Raw genomic sequence first — 17,899 nt, forward strand, 5'->3', positions numbered from 1 at the left:
CCATCTTGTCTTACGGACTTCTCTCCAAAGGCCAGTGTTTTGTATGAATCGCTTAGGGCTGTGCGCCGAATCGTTCCTGGATTGAGTTGGCCTGGGCGAGGTTGAGAGGGCTGGCTGTGCAGGGCCCGTTAACCAATGGAAGAAGAAAATGAGGGTGTTGAAAGTCACAGGAGTGGAGGGCCCAGGATCAGGTCTCACCATTTTGATTCCCAGAAAGAGCCTCAACCAGAAGGGAACAAGGAAGGCTTCCAGGGGTCTTCCTTGACATAGCCCGCCTCTGGTACAGTACCTCAAAAGCGACCTTTTAGTAATATCTGGTGCCCACAGACCACAATTCCACTCTTCCCAGGTGGGCCACGATGGATGGGAGGCAAGGAGGAGGCTGGCAGTCGGGGGCATGACCAAGGCTTAAGAGTGCCAGGACAGTTCCACGAGCTGGGAGCAGGCTGCACTCAAAGCCAGGCTGTGGGCTGAGACCCGCCCATGTGCCAAAGTCCCGCCCAAGGCTTACGTAGAGCCCACCCGCGTTCCAGAGTCCAATCCAGGGCTGAGTCCTCAAGTTGTTCCGAAGTCGGGTCCAAGACCGAATCTTCCCGGCGTGCCAAAGCGAAGAGTAAGACTAAGAACTTCCGTAAGTCCCACCCAGCACAGAGTTCTCGGCTCCCCAAACCCCTCCCAGGACCGAAGACCCGCCCACTGCGCGGAAGCTTGGTCCCACCCGCGGAGGAGCTGCCCCGCTTTGCTTTTGACAGTATGGTTCTCTCTCGCCCCGCCCTCCCCCGTGTGATCACCAATCAGGACGAAGTGCTGCGCTCGCAGGCGCCGGTCGGGAGGACCCGCCCGCAGGCCAATCGGCGGTGCGTCCGCGGGGGGGCGGGGCTGCGGCGGACGCTCGGCGGGGGCGGGGAAGCAGCTAGCTGTCGGGATCGGGCGGCGCGGGCGCAGGACGTGGAGGAGGCCTGGCTGGCGGCGGCGCAGGCCGGTGTGGCACGGTGAGGACGCGGCGGCCGTGGGCGTGGGCAGGGGGACGAGTCGCGCAGGGGCGGTGGGGCGAGCTTGGGCTTACCTTCGTTGGCCGAACCTCAGTGGAACCTGAGCCGGCCCAGGCCTGAGGCTGGCGGTCCACCGGAGAAAGTCCACGCCCGGGCTCTGAGGCCTTCGCGAGGCGCGCCAGCTCCTCATCCAGTCCGCGTGTGACAACACACGTCTGTGAACGGCCTCTCCGTGGAGGGCGAAGGGAGGAGAGTCGGGTCGAGACTGGATGTCCGCTGAGGACGGGAGTGTTGCTGGTGTAGATGGGCAGTCCGGGGAGGGCTGATAGCTGCGGAGTTGGAGTTCCGAGTGGAGCCTGGCTGTCAGCAGAGGACCGAGGGCAGGAACCTCACACGTGGAGGCCAGCTGCCGGGAAAGGGGGATGATCGAGAGTTTGGGCGTCTCTCCTGGGCACTGGGTGTCTCCTGGAGAGCTAAGGGCCACTAGAGTGCCCTCCTGAAGATTACCCCCTCCCCCAGGCCAGTGAGCAACAAAGCAGGAGCCTTGGGAAGCAGCACCAAGAGCCACAAATGAAAGCCCAGAAGGGCATTGGCCACTCCCTGTTTTTTCTTCCCAGCCTTTCCTTCAAAACCGAGAATCAGGTGTCAGTGTTCTTACTCTACTAGGATCTAGAAATAGTTCTGGTCCATTGCATTTCACTCACTCTAGAGGATAAACACCTTTGCCATTTACATGCGGCAGTGATTTCTCAGAATCTTTCATGTCCCAGGAATGGTGGTGAAGAATCGAAACGAAAGCAAGGCATTCATGGAGGAAATAATGTCGATACATAGTACTAGTTCAGAAAGAATGGAAAGATTTAGAAGTCCGAGCAGAATCTTTCAAGGGTGACTTTTCTCTCTAGCTTTGTTTTGTTTCCATGAGGTGTTTTTGACTGGGCCACTGTGAAAATGTTTGGTAATTAGTGGGTAACACTGAATTTGAGGGGGGCTTGTGGTGGCAGTATTATAATCGGCACTACAGATTCTCTCTGTTAGATGAAAGAGGTCGTTTGAAATAGGGAGGTGTGAAGTAACCTTTACTTGTAGGCTAAATAAGTTTTTTTTTGTGAATTTCCGGACACAAAAAGTGGTCTGTGAAGCTCTTTTATGGCTGTTATTTTGTCAGTTCTAAAGTCTTCGAAGGAGACATGCCCAAGCTGCACAGCCTTCCCACATTCCCACCCACATCCCCCACAGATTTTACCGAGACAGTTTCCATAGCCCAGGCTGGTCTCCAGCTCACCACCCTCATAGCTCAGCCCTCTGAGTGCTGATGGGACAGGTGTGCATCATGAGTGCCTTTGCACAACTCCATTATAAAGGACAGGAAGAAGTTAACTGGTGGGTGTAGGATGACATTCTGGCTTGTGTGCAAAACTGGTCATCGCCCCTGCTTCTCTAATGACCCTGCTTTGCTACATTTTATGGGTGCTAATGGCGAATTAGGTTCCTTCCTACAAATTCCTTTACCGAAGAGGAAGTCACCGTGAGGCATATCCCTCATTTATCCCTGCCTTAGACTCCTTATCCGTGAAGTGGTTTAAAACGTACTTACCTCCTAGGGTTGTTGTGAAGACTAAGAATCAGCTTTTGACAGCTGTTAAGATGCCTTGAATTAAGTACTTTATGAACTTCGGTAATTGTTACTACCAAGTGAAAGAACAGCCTGAGTAAACAGTAGCACAGGCTAACCCTGGGCATTTGTCAGATGAGTTGGTAGAGCACTGGCGATGCCACAGTTACCTGCTTGGAGGGAAGGATCTGAACTGGATTGCCTAAGCAGAGATTAATCCATGGGTAATCCCCATGGGAAGTCATATCTGTCTGTTTGTCGCTTTTCTCCTTTCCAGACATTCCTGCTTCTGGTCACAGGAACACCTGTATTCAGATGTTAATGGCTTTCCCTAAATTCTGCCTACTGTTTCAGTTACAATTTTCCTTTCCCCCATTTTCCCTTCATGAGCTTTGTACACGCCATGCAGTGCTAGGTGTGTGACCAGAGCACATGGAAAAGTTGGAGAGTTCAGTCTGCTCTCTTAGGTCAGTATGTGTACAGTCAGTTGGCTCTAATGTATCTGTTGATGTGAGGGTTTGACTTTATCGAGGAAAGCTGGAAAGTTGAGGATCTCAAAGAACTTAGTATGATAAATTCCAGTGTTATAATTTTCTTGGGAGTGTTTATGTTGGAGAGGATTGTGGTCTACTATTTTTGGAAAGCAACTACTAGCCAGTGTGTGATATTTTGATTTTTGAAATCCCACTTTTAAAAAATAATCAGATCAGCAAACATTGTATCAGTCAGGTGGTTAAGTAAGTACTCTTGGCCAGTAAACATTCTTTGGCAAGCTCATTCCTGTCTCTCCTCAAAGCATAATTTGAACCATTTTGATTTTGAGAAAGATGCTTCAAATATGCCTTTGAGCTTAAAAATGAAATGGTGTGTACACAAAAATTCAAGTGTAAAAAAAAATGCTTGAGGACATGGACAGAATCAGGAGGACAGAATGCTTTGAGTGACTTTGTTTTAGTCTTATAAGATTATTTCCCACGAAGCCTAAATACTAAGGTATTTTAGTTTATTACTTCTTTAAAATAAAAAAAAAAAAAAACACCTGAGGATGGTTAGATGGCTGAATGGGAATAGGTGCTTGCTACCAAGCCTCATGACCTGCATTGGAACCAGAGACACACATGGTAGAAGGGGATAAATGATTCCCAAAAGCTGTGCTCTGACTTCTTTATGTGAGCAATGTCAAACATGTGCACACACATACACAAGTAAATGTAATTAAAAGACAAAGGTATTGTGACAACAGGTTCCCAGGAGGAAGCCTGCTTTGGCTCATCTCTCCTCCCCAGCCCATCCTGATCACATCCCAAAATAAATTTAGTAATATCCCACCCCAGCTTCAAAACCTGCTTCAGTATGGACTTCCATCTAGTTGACCTGCTGGAGCCCTAACAGCCCAGCCTCAGGCAGCCTCCTCTGCTCTCCTCTGGTGTCTTGAACTGGCTGTATTCTGCCTTTCCCCTAACCCTGTTCACACACAGGTAATGTGTCCACCCCACCGGAGTGAGACAGGGTCTGGCCATGTAACCCTGGCTGTCCTGGAACTCAATATGTAGATCAGGCTGGCCTTGAACTCATAGAAATCTGCCTGGCTCTTTCTTAGGCGTGCAAGTGCCACTATGCTCCACCTGATCTCTTGCCTCCTGTTGGCCCCACCCCCACCCCATTGAGCCTGGGCGGCCACTGCTCTAGTGATTTTCTTTTTCCTCGATGTGACTGCGGTGGGTGAGTGGTCTCCTGTGCTCACTTGGTTGGTTCCCTTTCTTGATTCAATTCCTTTGTGTGTACACTATAGAGTCAGGGTGGAGTTGAGGCCCTCTGCAGAGGTGAGGAACTGCCAAGTCATTCTCCTCCATGAGCTGGAGTTCCTTGAGCTGTACTGCCACTATTACAGGTGGTTGTGAGCAGTAAATGATACAGTGTAAAGCAAAGGGCTTGATCTGGGCCTCCTGGCAGTGGGGGTCATTTGGGACATAGTAGCTACTGTCATGTGAATGAGGATTGATAAGTCTTTTTGGTTAGACTTTCCCTCCATCCCAACTGCTCCTCCACCTGCCAAATTCCCCTCTGCCATCCTCACTTTATCTAGCATACTTAACTACCATCTAATCTAACAATCCCACTGCATTGTAGAGATTTTTCTCCCTTAGAAGTTCCTGTATCCTTAAACATTTAGAGTTTCTATATCATCAGAACAAATGATTAGTAAATGTTTGAAATACAAAATAATAACAAATCAGTAATACAATACAGTAATAAAGTTTTGCGTGGGGGCAACCTCTGATGCTAAGTTTTGTGGAGCCTGCAGCATATATAACTAGAAAAGGGTAGGTGGCTCACAATTGGCTATAATTCCATTACCAGAAGGATCAGACACTTTTGGTCTCTGTGGGTACCTGCACTCAAAATGTGTGTGTGTTCATGTGAGTGCACATACACACACACATGCACACGCATGCACGTGCATGCGCGTGCACACACACAATTTAAAATAATAAATATAAATCTCCTTTAAAGAAATAAGGTTACAGATAAAAGTTAATTCATTAAATAAACATTTGTTTCGTATGAGAAAAAGTAAGGAGCTAGGAATGTAGCTAATAACGAGTGATCGCTTTCCTAACATACACAAAGCCCCGGGTTTGATCTTCAGAGCCACATAAACCTGACCTAGTGATACATCCCTGTGATCTCAGCATAGGGTGGTAGAGACAGGAAAACTAGAAGTTCAGGGTCATCAAAGACAGCCTGGGCTACATGAGACCCTGTTTGGAAAGAAGGAAGGACACATTTATTACCTGACATATAATCCCTTTTTTCTTAGCTATGTATTTTTAATTTCCTTTTCCTGACAGAGAGAAAATAAAATTCATTCATCCCTCTAGAATAGCTGATACATTTTTTTTATTGGTAGGATACATAATTTATGATTTCACATATAGGCATATTTTATAATAATGCACAGTTTTGTGTTTCTGGGGCCGGGGAGTTGGGGTGAGGGGAGCAGAAAGATCTTCATTCTATTTTGCGCAAGTACATTTAATAAAGAAGAAAAATATTCATATATTTACAATTGTAGTTCTGTATTATTGACCTGTTTTTCTGATAGGTAAGGATTTGTACTTTGTCTTCTGAGAACTGAACTCTGCCTAGAGTTTAACAGATCTATTGAAAATGTCCTCATGAAGGAGCTTCCGGCTCCTTGTATTTCCGTCTTCTGGTTTCTTTTCCATTGTCCATGTCCCTTCCAGGCCAGACACTAGGGGACCCATTTGTGCTGACTGCCTAGGGCCACAGAGTGTGGGCAGCATTTTGGGCTCACTTCATTTGAATGTACGTCCACCTTAGTAGGTCCTTATCTGCTCCCAGAAGTGCCAGCTGCTCCTCCAAGCTACCTTCTCATGGGGAGACTGGCACAGGCAGTTACACCAGAAAGATCCAGCAACCTTAAGTGGTTACAATCAGAATAACTTTTTAGTAAATTTTACAGAAACATGACAATAGGAACACTTTGCTTGGGGCCGTACCAGTACCTTGGACCTGAGGCCCATGTGAGAGACCTAGAAACCTGAGCCAGACTAGTTTTTTTTAATCAAGTTAACTTTGACTGGGGGCAGTTTTATACCCATGCTTGATGCCAAATAAACCAGTAGTGTAGAGTGAAAGTCCTAAGTGCATTTTCCTTGGCTAGTGGGAATTTGTTTGGGAAGGAGGAAGTGATGTTGGAAATTAACTTACAAGGCTTTACTAAATATTTTGTCTATTTTATTAAAGTCACAGTTTCTTCAGTAGTAGTTAATATGGAGAGCAGACCATAATATCTAAATTAATTCCGGTGTTAAAAGTTTTGCTTGATTTGTTTATTTACTTTTGGCTTTTTGAGACAGGGTTTCTTTGTGTAGCCTTGGCTGTCCTGGAACATATTCTGTAGCCCAAGCTGGCCTCGAACTCAAGGATCCACCTGCCTCTGCTTCTCAAGTGCTGGGATTAAATACATGCATCACCACACTCAACTAAACATATTTATTAATTGAATTGTTTTAGAAAAACAAAACAAGAACAACTATAAACTCTTAGACAAGGGACAGTATTCTTGCCTTCTCTGGAAGGTCGGCAGCTATCAGTAAATCATGAAGCAGGCCTTTACAGGTGCTGTGTGATGTCAAAGGTTATGTATACATTCATTACTGTAAAAAGTTGGGAAATAATTTTACATTGGAAAGAAGAGTAAAAATCAGTCCTTTACTCTCTCCCGGTGAGAACCACCATAATCATATGTGGCTTGTTTTTTAGGGAGGATGGGTTTGTTTTGGCTCATGGTTTAAAAATGTGTGATACAGAATGAGGGAGGCTACATAGCAGGGGGGACCCTAGGATGACTGTGGCTTATAATAAGTTTTGGTTTTACTTAAACACTGGGTAAGCTTCAGTGAAACATTTCACTATTAGGATAAGAATTTGTACTGTATCAAGCTGATAATAGAAAAATAAAATAAAATAAAAAAATAAAATGTGGGATAGTGGAGCTTAGTTTCTGGGAATGCACACGCCATTCATCCTGGCCCTCCCACTCATTAGCTAGAACATCTGGATATGTGTGTGATGCAGCTGCGGAGGACTCTGGCAAGCAAAAGTTAATGGGCCGTGGAGATGAATGCCATCAACAGCCTCCTGTTCTCTCTCCCCTGCCCCACTGTTTTCCCAGTAGTGCTATCAGACTATTCAAAACCTGGAAGTAGGCTTCAGGTAGGGATAGGGAGAGCCACAGAGAAGCCTTCTAGTTTGAGCTCCAGTGGAGAGTGGGGCAAGTCCACCATTTTCCCTCCTTGCCTCTTCATCATCGCCTAGCAGTTGCCTCCCCCTCTACCCCCTTGGAGCTCCATCCCAGGCAAAGTACAATTTGTAGGCCAGCAGGGCTGCTAAAGCTCCGGAGTTCTGGCTAAAGGACTGAAAAGAGAGGCCACAGAGAGAAAGTTGCCCCTTAAAATTTTATGGACTTAGGGGCTCAACACTGATCATATGTGGGTCAGAAACTGAGAACCAGGGTCTGGAGAGATGATTCATTGGATTAGAGTACTGGCTGTTTTTCCAGAGGACCTGTGTTCAGTTCCCCAAACTCACATGTCAGTTCACAACCAGTTCCAAGGGATCCAATGCTTTCTTCGGGCCTCTGCAGCTAGCATCAGGGTAAGTGGAACACATGTAGGGTTTTACCAGGGAACATCAGTGCTCTGAAGTGGAGTTAGCACTGAGACAGTATTCCATAGAAGACTGGATGGGACTGCAGCCTAAATGTAGCCAGGCCAGTGTCTGCTCATCAGAAATACCAGTATGCTCCACAGGACTGAAATAAGGCCTATACTCCACAGCACAGTGTTTCAAAAGTATAGGATATAATCCAAAGATACTCAGACATGAAAATCCAGGGAAATGCTCACAAGCAAAAGACAGAAAGTGAAGTGATGTAAATATGGAACCGATCTGAGAACTTTGTGATTGTTAGTGTGCTGGCCAGTATGTCACCTTGTACAAAAGCACAGTTATCTGAAAGGAGGGAACCTCAACTGAGAAAATGCCCCAATAAGATCTGGCTATAAGGCACTTTTTAGTGATTGATGGGGGAGGGCCTAGCACATTGTGGGTGGTTCCATCCCTGGGCTGGTGGTCCTGGGTTCTATAAGAAGGCAGGCTGAGCAAGCCAGGGAAGACAGTAAGCAGCATTCCTTCAAGGCCTCTGCATCAGCTCCTGCCTCCAGATTCCTGCCGTTTGAGTTCCTGTCCTGACTTCCTTTGATGACGAGCAGTGCTGTGTAAGTGTAAGCCAAATAAACATCCCCAACTTGCTTTTCGGCCACAGTGTCTCATCACAGTAATGGAAACCCTAAGACAGGATTGTGACCTCCGTGGCCATTAATTCCTAGTGTTCATCCCAGAAATGTGTTGTTAGATAGCAAGACACTTTGCAGATATAATTAATGGTACTAATCAGCTAACATCGAAATAATGAGGCGAAATAATGAGGCTGGCCTGGATTCAGGTGGTCCACCCATGTGATTAGAGTTCTGTGGGGGTCTGTCTCCAGCTGACACCAGAAGAGAGAGGTGGAGAGTTAGAACTCATGTGTTCAATGTATTCTTCCTGCCTTAGAAGGGCCAGGAGCCAACAGTGCAGGTGGCTGCTTGTGCTGGGGGTTAAACCTGGACCTGCGGCACTTGCCTAGAGCTTATGAGGCCACCACAAAAAGATTTTTTTCAGTTACAGAATTTTGTTTTATGTAAAATTAGAGCATCTAGCAGTTGTCTGAAGCACCAAGTGATGGAAATTAGAAATCTGTTTAAAGTTCAGATAGATAAACGACTAGAGAGAGAAGGTAGAGCTGCAAGGTGGACGCGTCTTTGGACCCGTTGCCTTGTTTATTCTGTGGTGTTTGTGTGAAGGGTCTTTATTCTGTAGCTTTTGCTGGACTTGCCCAGGTTGGAAGACTGATCCCAGAGCCCCGTGAGGCTGGTTTTATTTGGGCTATAAGTACTACACACTAGTTGGCACATCAACTTTCAGTTGTTGTTGTTTTCCATTGAGATGCTTACGACAGTTGTGGGTCAGTGGCAGAGCTGGGACTGGATCCTGTGTGTGATGGTTCTAAAATTTTACACCAAGAATCTGCTGTCCTTGTTCTAGCAAATACATACCTCTCTCTGGGGTGTGTGTGTGTGTGTGTGTGTGTGTGTGTGTGTGTGTGTATACTGTGGGTGTGCATACACGTGTGTGGATATATGTTGACTTCAGGTGTCATCTTCAGTCACTTTCCACCTTACTTTTGGAAACAAGGCCTCTTACTAAACGTGGATCGAATGCATCTGATCGTATCTTTGAACACTTGGTCCCCAGTTGGCGGACTGTTTGGGAAGGATTGATTACGAGGTATGCATGGCCTTTTTGGAAGAGGTGTGTCACTTGGGGTGGGTTTGAGGTTTCAGCAGACTCTTGCCAGTCCCAGTGTGTCTTGCTCTTTCTGCTTCCAGCTGTTGGGTCAAGAGATAAGCTCTCTGCTGCTCCTGTCCCAATGCCTTTGTTTCGCCATCATGGACTCTAACCCTCTGAGACTGTAAGCCCCAAGTTCTTTGTGAGCTGCGTTGGACATGGTATTTTGTTACAGCAAGAGAAAAGTGGCTAAGACGCTGAACTTAGAGTTTACAAATTAAATGAGACTGGTGGGCCAGCAAACCCCAAGGGGCGGCCTGCCTGTCACAGCCTCCCCAGCACCAGGACTACAGGCATACCTGGTTTTTGTGGGTTCTGGTGTAGCAAGCTTTCTTGTTGGACTATCTTTAGACTGCCAACCTGGAAATAACAACCTGGAAACTTACTATTAATTATGAAAGCTTGGCTTAGCTTAGGCCTCTCTCAGCTAGCTCTTATAACTTAAATTAACCAATTTATGTTAATCTATGTTCTGCCACATGGTGTTACCTTTCTCCATCCTGCCCATTCTGCTTCCTCTGCATTTGGCTGGTGATTCAGCCTCTCTTCTTCTGTCCCCAGAAGTCCTGCCTAACCTCTTCCTGCCTAGCTATTGGCTATTCAGCACTTTATTTATCAACACCAACCACAGCAACACATCTTCACACAGTGTACAAATATCTCACAACATTCTGGGGATGCACACTCAGGTCCTCATGCTTGTACAGCAAGCACTTGACCAACTGAGCCATCTCCCCAGCTCTTCCCTGGCCTTCTTAAAGTCTTGATGGATCCGGGTGAGGAGCCGGTGTCAGCTGCTGGGCTCACTTGTCCACATTGGTGCAGGGGATGACTCCAGCTGTGGTTTCTGCGGTGCTAAGGCCACGTCAGCTTCCGCCTGGCAGTGCTGCAACTGTGTCTAGGGAGGTGCTGATTGTTTAGACAGTGAAACTCCTAGGAAGGGTGTGGATGCTCACACCTGCCCGTCTGCCTAGCTAGCTGTTTCTCATCAGTTCTTTGAACCTTGCCCTGTAATATAAACCCCGACATTGTTTTTCAGCTTCTGCATATTGATTAACTTGCTTACTTTTTTTTTTTTTTTAAATCAGTTGTGCTTAGAGAAGGAGGGGCCCATCCCTTGCTGTACTGCAGTAGTGTAGCCCAAGGTTGGAGGACTAGGTTGGAGTCCATGTATGGAAGATGACTCATGGGCCGGTGAGAAGGCTCAGCTGATAAAGGCACTTGCTGCCAAACCTAATGACTATAGTTCCATCCTTGAACCACATGGAAGACCGAGAGAACCAACTCCCACAAGATGTCCTATGACCTCCACATACATGCTGTGGAGCAGATATGCCCATACACATGCACACAAACGTTTTTAAAGTTCGTAACATTGAGTAGATTTTAGACCTGTTAGACAAATTTCATGAAAATGCTAAGTATCATACTCTGTCTCTTTGGCTAGTCAATAAAGAACCTTGCCTCTTAATTCTCCTATTAGGACCCAGGATTTCAAGGAAGGCAGATGTTCACTGCCCAACAGCATTCTAGCTAGCTCCCTTAACTGTGGACAGTGGATTGTGCCTTTGTTCAGGGAGAGCTAGAATCTTGGTAACCAGATCGAGGCTCAAAGCTGACTCTGTCTCTTCTGGGTTAAGTGTTCCTTTGCAGCCTCTATTCATTTATTTGCTTAAGCCGCTTTAGTGCAGGGCTTTCCCTTACACATTCCGTCCTATACATCCCTCCACTGTCAGCAGCCTTACCAGAGTAGACGTCTGTTACATCACCACCATCCCCAAAGCCTTTACCTACTTTTGGGCTGAATTTTCCAACTTTAGGAAATGACATATCACAGGGTTTTTAAAATTATTATTTTTAAATGGGAACATAACCAAAGCAGCCAAATTTGTAGTGAGTGGTACAAAATGATGGAAATTGTATCTAGCTACTAGAGATATTTTTAGGAATGCAAACTACAAAGCATTCCATTCACATGGAAAAAGAGATGAGAAAATTGCTTGAGTCCCTATATAGGTTGCTGGTTCTTTGCCCTGCCTTTCTGTGGACTTCGGGGGGGGTGGTGCTCCAGCAGATACCAGGACAGGGCAGAAGTGGACTGTAGGCTCCCAGGACTGTGTTTCTTCCGACCTAGTCTTCTTAGTATTTCTTTATAAACACACAAAACAAAACAAAGTTCATTCCTGTTAGGTCAGATCTTACATAAGGCAAATTCAGGGCATATTCTACCTCCCCCCCAATTATTCTCATGTCAGACTAAAGCAAAAGACACTGAGTGAAGGAAGCAGCCTGTGATTCTGCAGCAAGAGCCTGGCTGTTGGCTGCTTCTGAACCAGTTGAGAGACCAGAGATGAAGATTGACCAGCATTCCCTACACTGGGATTGTCTAACAGTTTTCTATCCAGTTATTTTCATCTCTCCTAAACTTAGTAATACGCTGAGCCGTCAAGTCTCACCTTAAGTCCCTGTCTCAGACTCCACCTTAAATCTGAGTACTTGTTAAGTGGATAGTTCACGCCACATCACTCACTGTTGCCAACAGCAAACAGATTTGTCTTTGAAATTGCAGCACAGTGCCTTCAGGGTCATTTCTTATCCAAACCAGTGTGAATAGACTCTGGGTCTCAGCTGCAGCTCTATGAATGACTCTCTTTGAACCAGATGAAAAGAAAGACAAAGGTCACTGCTCAGAAGGTGTGTAAGCTTGCAGTGGTTTCCCTGGTGAGACTCTTAGTTCACGAGAGCTTTGATATCCCTTGAACTCTTCTGTGTCTTGTGTTCTCATGGCCGATGAACTAATTTATATTAAATGAAAAGTTACAGCTAGGTTATAGTTAATCTGTTTTAAATATATTTTTACTAAATATACATATACAATATGAACTTATGGCTTAATTGTGTAAGATTTAAAAAAAAATATCTGTTTTATATGTGTGTGCACATGTTCATGCAGGTGCCTTCAGAGGCCAAAAGAGAGTGTCAGATTCCCTGGATCGGGAGCTACAGGTTGTAAGCTTACTGATGTGAGTGCTAGGAACTAAATTCAGCTTCTCTGCAAGAATAGCAAGTGCTCTTAACTGCTGTGTCATCTCTAGTTCCATTTGTTTTGTTTTTGAGAGAGAATGTTTAAGAGCATTTGTTCTTGCAGAGGACCTGGGTTTGATTGCCAGCACCCACATGACAGCTCACAACCTTCCATAACTCATTTCAGGGACCCAGTGCCCTCCTCTGCCCTCCTCAGGCTTCAGGCACGGACACACACGCAAGCAAAACACTCATATACAAAAGGAAAGAAGGGGAGGAGGAAGGCAGGAAGGCTTACTGCTCTTGCAAAAGGACCCAGGTTCGGTTCCCAGCACCCACATGATGGTTCACAACCATCTGTAACTTCAGTACCAGAGGATCCAGTGCTTTCTTTTGACCTCCACAGGCTCCTATTGGCATGTGGCACATACATACACACCCACACAAATGAATAAGTAAATAAATAAATAAATAAATATTTTTTGAAAAAGGATCCCGCTTCAGTTCCCAGCATCTATATGGTGACTCACAACTGTCCACAATTCAAGTTCCAGGAGATCTGATGCTCTTTTATGACCTCAGGCACTGTACTCATGAGGTGCTCAGAAATACATGTGGGCAAAACACCTATACACATAAAAAATAAAAATATGTAAGGACCTGGGCTAGAGAGATGGTCCAGTGGTTAAGAGCATTTGTTAAGAGACAAATTCTTACTATGTAGCCCAGGCTGGTCTTGAACTTGTGACCACCTGCCTTAGCCTCCTAGATGCATGTGTATGCCACCACACTGTGTGGTTTAATGCTTTATAAAGTGAACTCTGTCTGCCTTAGGAGTGCTTACCCTGTGCCCTGTTTAAGTAAGAGAGGGACTCTTACCCTGAGTAAACTAGCAATGACTTCCCTTGCATTTTTTTTTGGTATGTTTTTTTTTTCATCTTAGTGTGTATTTCTAGGTCCTGTGGTTATCCTTGTTCATTTTCTTAAAACTGCATGGTTAGATGCAACCATCTTATAACAAATACAAGCTGGGCGGTGGTGGCACATACCTTTAATCCCAGCACTCAGGAGGCAGAGGCAGAGGAGCTCTGTGAGTTCAGGGCCAGCCTGCTTTACAGAGTGGGTTCCAGGACAGCCGAGGCTAGACAGAGAAACCCTGTCTCAAAAAACAAAAACAAGTACAAAAGAAAACCTGAAGAATTTTTTCCTTTCAACATAGAAGCTGAGCCCCGTGTCATGTATCCATTGCCCAACCCGTGGGAAGCTAAGGCAAGAGGGTGGATTCAGTCAGGGAAGATAACAAAACCCTGTCTCTAAATTAATACATATAAAATACAAGTGAAAATTACATGGTAAGATAAATTATATAAATAGCCTCTGACAATAGAATCTTCAGAGTTGTAGCCCTGCTTAAGGGAAGATTGGCTTTAATGAGCACACTTTTTCAGAAGAACTAAAGTTAATCAATTTTCCCATCACTATAACAAAATACCCGAGAAAACAACTCCAGGGAAGAGGGGTTTATTCTGAATCAGTCTCAGGTTTTAGTCACAGTCACTCCCCATTGCTTCTGGGTCCGTTTGTAGTGAAAGAACATCATGGCAGAGAGCATGTGGTGGAGTAAAGTGGCTGACCCCGCTGGCCTACTTCCTCCAGGTAGGCCCTAAGGCAGTAATGCCATCCAATTATGAACCTGTCAGTGGGTTAATCCACCACAGGGTTAGAGCCCTCATAATTCAGTCATTTCTCAAAAGCCCATCAGATGGTAGCCAGGCCTTTAACACTGAGACCTTCTGGAACAGTTCACACTCAGACTTCAGCAAGAACACTTGACGATTCAGTATTTGAGAAACGTAAACTGAGGAAGAACATAGAGGCTGCAGTTTGTATTTTCATCTGCTTCCACTGTGGAGGGACCCTGAAGGCAGAAGTCTCCATTTACAGTCTCTTTTGTATTAAAATTTTGTGAAAGTGAAGTGAAAACGTTCATGATGGTAGTTTTCAAAGCTTCATAGACGTGTGCTAACATTGACGGTGTGGACACTCTTAAGTGCTGGTCTGCTGTGGTCAGTCTTCAGTCTTATGACTGTATGCAGTATACTGCTTGATGAGACAGTGCAGTTTCTTTAACGCCGCAGATATTAAGTAACTACTTAGCTACACAGTGCAATTTCTTTAATGCCACCGATACTAAGTAACTACTTAGCTGCCAGACACAGTGAGGATCTAGTCCTGCCCTCAGGGAGCATACAGACTGGAACGCTTCCAAAGCATGGCAGGTCACAGCTACCTGAGCCTCACATATAGGTAGCTGGCCTATTCATTGGTTTGAACTGGCTCTATACAGGAATTGAGATGGGAAATTAACTTGATGCGATAATGTATCACTTCATCACTTTTCTCACGTTATGCTTTTTAAAAAATATTTGTGTGCATATGTGTGGATGCACATATGTGGCACATTTGTGGAGGTCAGAGAACAGTTTTCTGGAGTCAGTTCTGTTCTTCCACTGTGTGAGTCCTGGTGGCCCAGGCCAGGTCATGGGCTTGGCAAAGTGCCTTTACTTGCTGAACCTTCTCGCTGGCCCGAATGTTGCACTTTGCCAAAAGATTTTAACCTCCTTTGATAAACTGGGTGCATGCAGCACTTGTCAGTTAAGATCCTTGTGGGATGTGGCTGTAAGAAGGAATTGGTCGGTAGTGAGTCATGAGGAAGCTTTTCAAATGTCATTCAAAGGCTACAAGATCCTTTTGTTGGTTGGTCTTGATAAGATATTCATGAAAACGGGGAAGGCCTGGCAGCTACGGTGGCTGTGATTGAGTTTGCTGCTTTTGTGTTCTTAGTGCTGAGGGTTTAACTCAGACCCTTGTGCCATGCTGGGCTAGCCTTCTGCCACTGAGCCACAGCTCCAGCCCAAGAGAAAGAAATTCTTTAAAAGGTTGCTACATTAGCAGAACACACTTACAACGTGATTCAAGAGAAATAAAGTAAGTTTTGCAGACTACCTTCTTCATTGTTAAACATCTGGTGTATGTGTCGCACTTCTACCATGTTGGCCTGTTTCTTTTGCTACCATGGTTTTACTGTTAAAACATTTTTCTTTTTTTCTTTGTTGTTTGTTTTGAAGGCAAGTTCTCACTCTGTAGACCAGGCTGGCTTCCGACTCAGAATGTCTCTTGCCTCTGCCTCCTGCATGCTGAAATTAAGGCATGTACCTCCACACTCAGCTTGTTTAGGTTTGTTTTTTGTTTTTTAAGAGAGGGTCCCATATAGACCAAGCTGGCCTAGAACTTGCTGCGTAGCCATGGATGATCTTGACCTCAGACCCATCCTTCTGCCCCTGCTCCTGTGTGCTGGAATTAGGTGTGTGCCACCACCACCTGCTTTATGTCATGCTGGAGATTGAACTCAGGACTTTGTTCATGCCAGGCAAGCGCGGTAATAACCAGGCCACATCCCTGCTCCTTTATTTTCATTAATTTGATTTTTAGACATAAATAATAGATTTAAGAAGAATAAGTACCTTAGTACAAGGGAAAACAATATTGAGATTCTAGCAGATATTTAGCTTGCTCTTTATTAAATTACCCTATTAGACCGAACAGCTTAAAAACAGGCTTTTCTTTCATGCAACACGAAGGGTTGAAAATGATCCTCCAGTGTCATCTTAAATGGTCCTGCATAGTGGTACCAGTGTTATGGTGGGTTTCAGGTGGGGCACAGCTTGAGAATAGACTGGGGCAGGTGTGTGGATTCACCAGGTCCTTGTCCAGGCTGTCATTTGGTGCCAGAGTATGAAGGTGGCAGAGACAAGTCTGGCTGTTTCCATGTCCTTTAGCTTCACCCCTGTGGCCTTCTTGGCTCACTGAGCCGATGCAGAAGACAGGTCTGTGGCTGCTTCATATCACTGTGACCATGCCAGACACATGTTGATGCTCTCCTGTTACTTTTACTAGAAAGGACATTGACCAGCATTTGAACCAAATTGTTAGCGCACGTGACTGGGCTGAAGGAGGAAGGCATGCTGGGTATTGAGCAGTTCTGGGAAGAGAAATAGTCATAGGTTTTCTCCCTGTCCCAGGTGAGTGAGTGGTAATGATGTCACTCATGAATGGCTTCTTGGATGTTCAGTGACTTAGTATATGCATCTGGCTCAGAGAACCTTGGAAATATTACTAGGGGTTTTATTCATTTTGTGCTACAACTCTGTGTATAGAAGAAGAACTTTATGTTCCTTATGTTAATGTAATTTAAAACTCACAGAAGTTAAATACACGATATTGCGGGTTCTTATGAGCTCAATTTTTTTTTTACATTGCTTTAATACCTAAATAATGTAGTTATTTAGTGTATTTTTGTTTTAGTGTTTCCTCCACTTTCAACTAATGAAGAATGGGAGAGATAGAAGGAACATACAGAGTTTTACCGACTTCAGGGACACGCTTGGGCGGCCAGACCTCTGTTGGAGTGAGTACCCTGGAACCGGAGCAGACTCTCTCACCCAGGATGCAGGAGAAGCACCTGCGCATCAGAGTGAAGCTGTTGGATAGTACTGTGGAAGTATTTGACATTGAGGTAAGAGGCATGATTTTTTAAGGCATATTTCCTTCTATGGTCTAAAGACAAGTAATCTGTACCAGATTCCATTTTGCTGGTAAGGGTTTGTGTTGTGTGTCTATTCAGGTAAAGAGATGCTTTGCTAACTGCCCAGCAGAGTCTTTAGAAATAGTAAATCTAAGTTAACTTTCAAATAAAATTCTGAAGGGTCCATTGTTTCCATTCTTTTGTTTTAAGAGGATGGCAGAAGAATTCAAACTGTGACCCAAATGGCTTTGACTCAGACCTTCTCCACTCTCCACCTAGGTGTCTGGGATCCTTGCACCTCCATAATCGGTGACATATGGCCTTAAGATGTGTCAGCATTTCTGTCTGAGCACCAAATCAGTCCTTCCTGCTCAGGGGGCTGGTACAAGGACTGGATAAGCACTAGGAAGCCAGCCTGTGGTCGAGGTTTACACAGTGAGAAGTGACATCAGTATGCACTGTACAGTGAGGCCTTACACTGACAGGCAGCATACAGTAAACCTTACATTGTGAATTAGTGTATAGTAAGAGGTAGTGTGGGCTTGACCTCCTGAGGCAGTGTACAGTGAACCTGGTGTCTGGCAGTGTGCAGCGAGGGAGGCCTGCTGTTGTGAGGAGGTGCACACCAATGCTAACGTTGGTGTGAGGAGGTGCACACCAATGCTAACATTGGGAGACAGTTCACATTATTAGTGCAGAACTTAC

At 45.2% G+C, this 17,899-nt stretch overlaps 1 protein-coding gene across 1 annotated transcript in view; it reads left to right on the forward strand.

Moving 5' to 3' along the window:
- Positions 1 to 911: 911 nt before the first annotated feature.
- Positions 912 to 17,899, forward strand: part of Farp2 (FERM, ARH/RhoGEF and pleckstrin domain protein 2) — a 96,798-nt gene continuing 79,810 nt past the window's right edge. Inside the window, 2 exon segments of the mRNA XM_036173618.1 lie at positions 912 to 992; positions 16,975 to 17,185. Coding sequence (XP_036029511.1) covers positions 17,003 to 17,185 — 183 coding nt within the window. The 5' untranslated portion in view covers positions 912 to 992; positions 16,975 to 17,002.

Source organism: Onychomys torridus, chromosome 23 (assembly GCF_903995425.1).
Source record: "Onychomys torridus chromosome 23, mOncTor1.1, whole genome shotgun sequence".
NCBI lineage: Eukaryota > Metazoa > Chordata > Mammalia > Rodentia > Cricetidae > Onychomys > Onychomys torridus.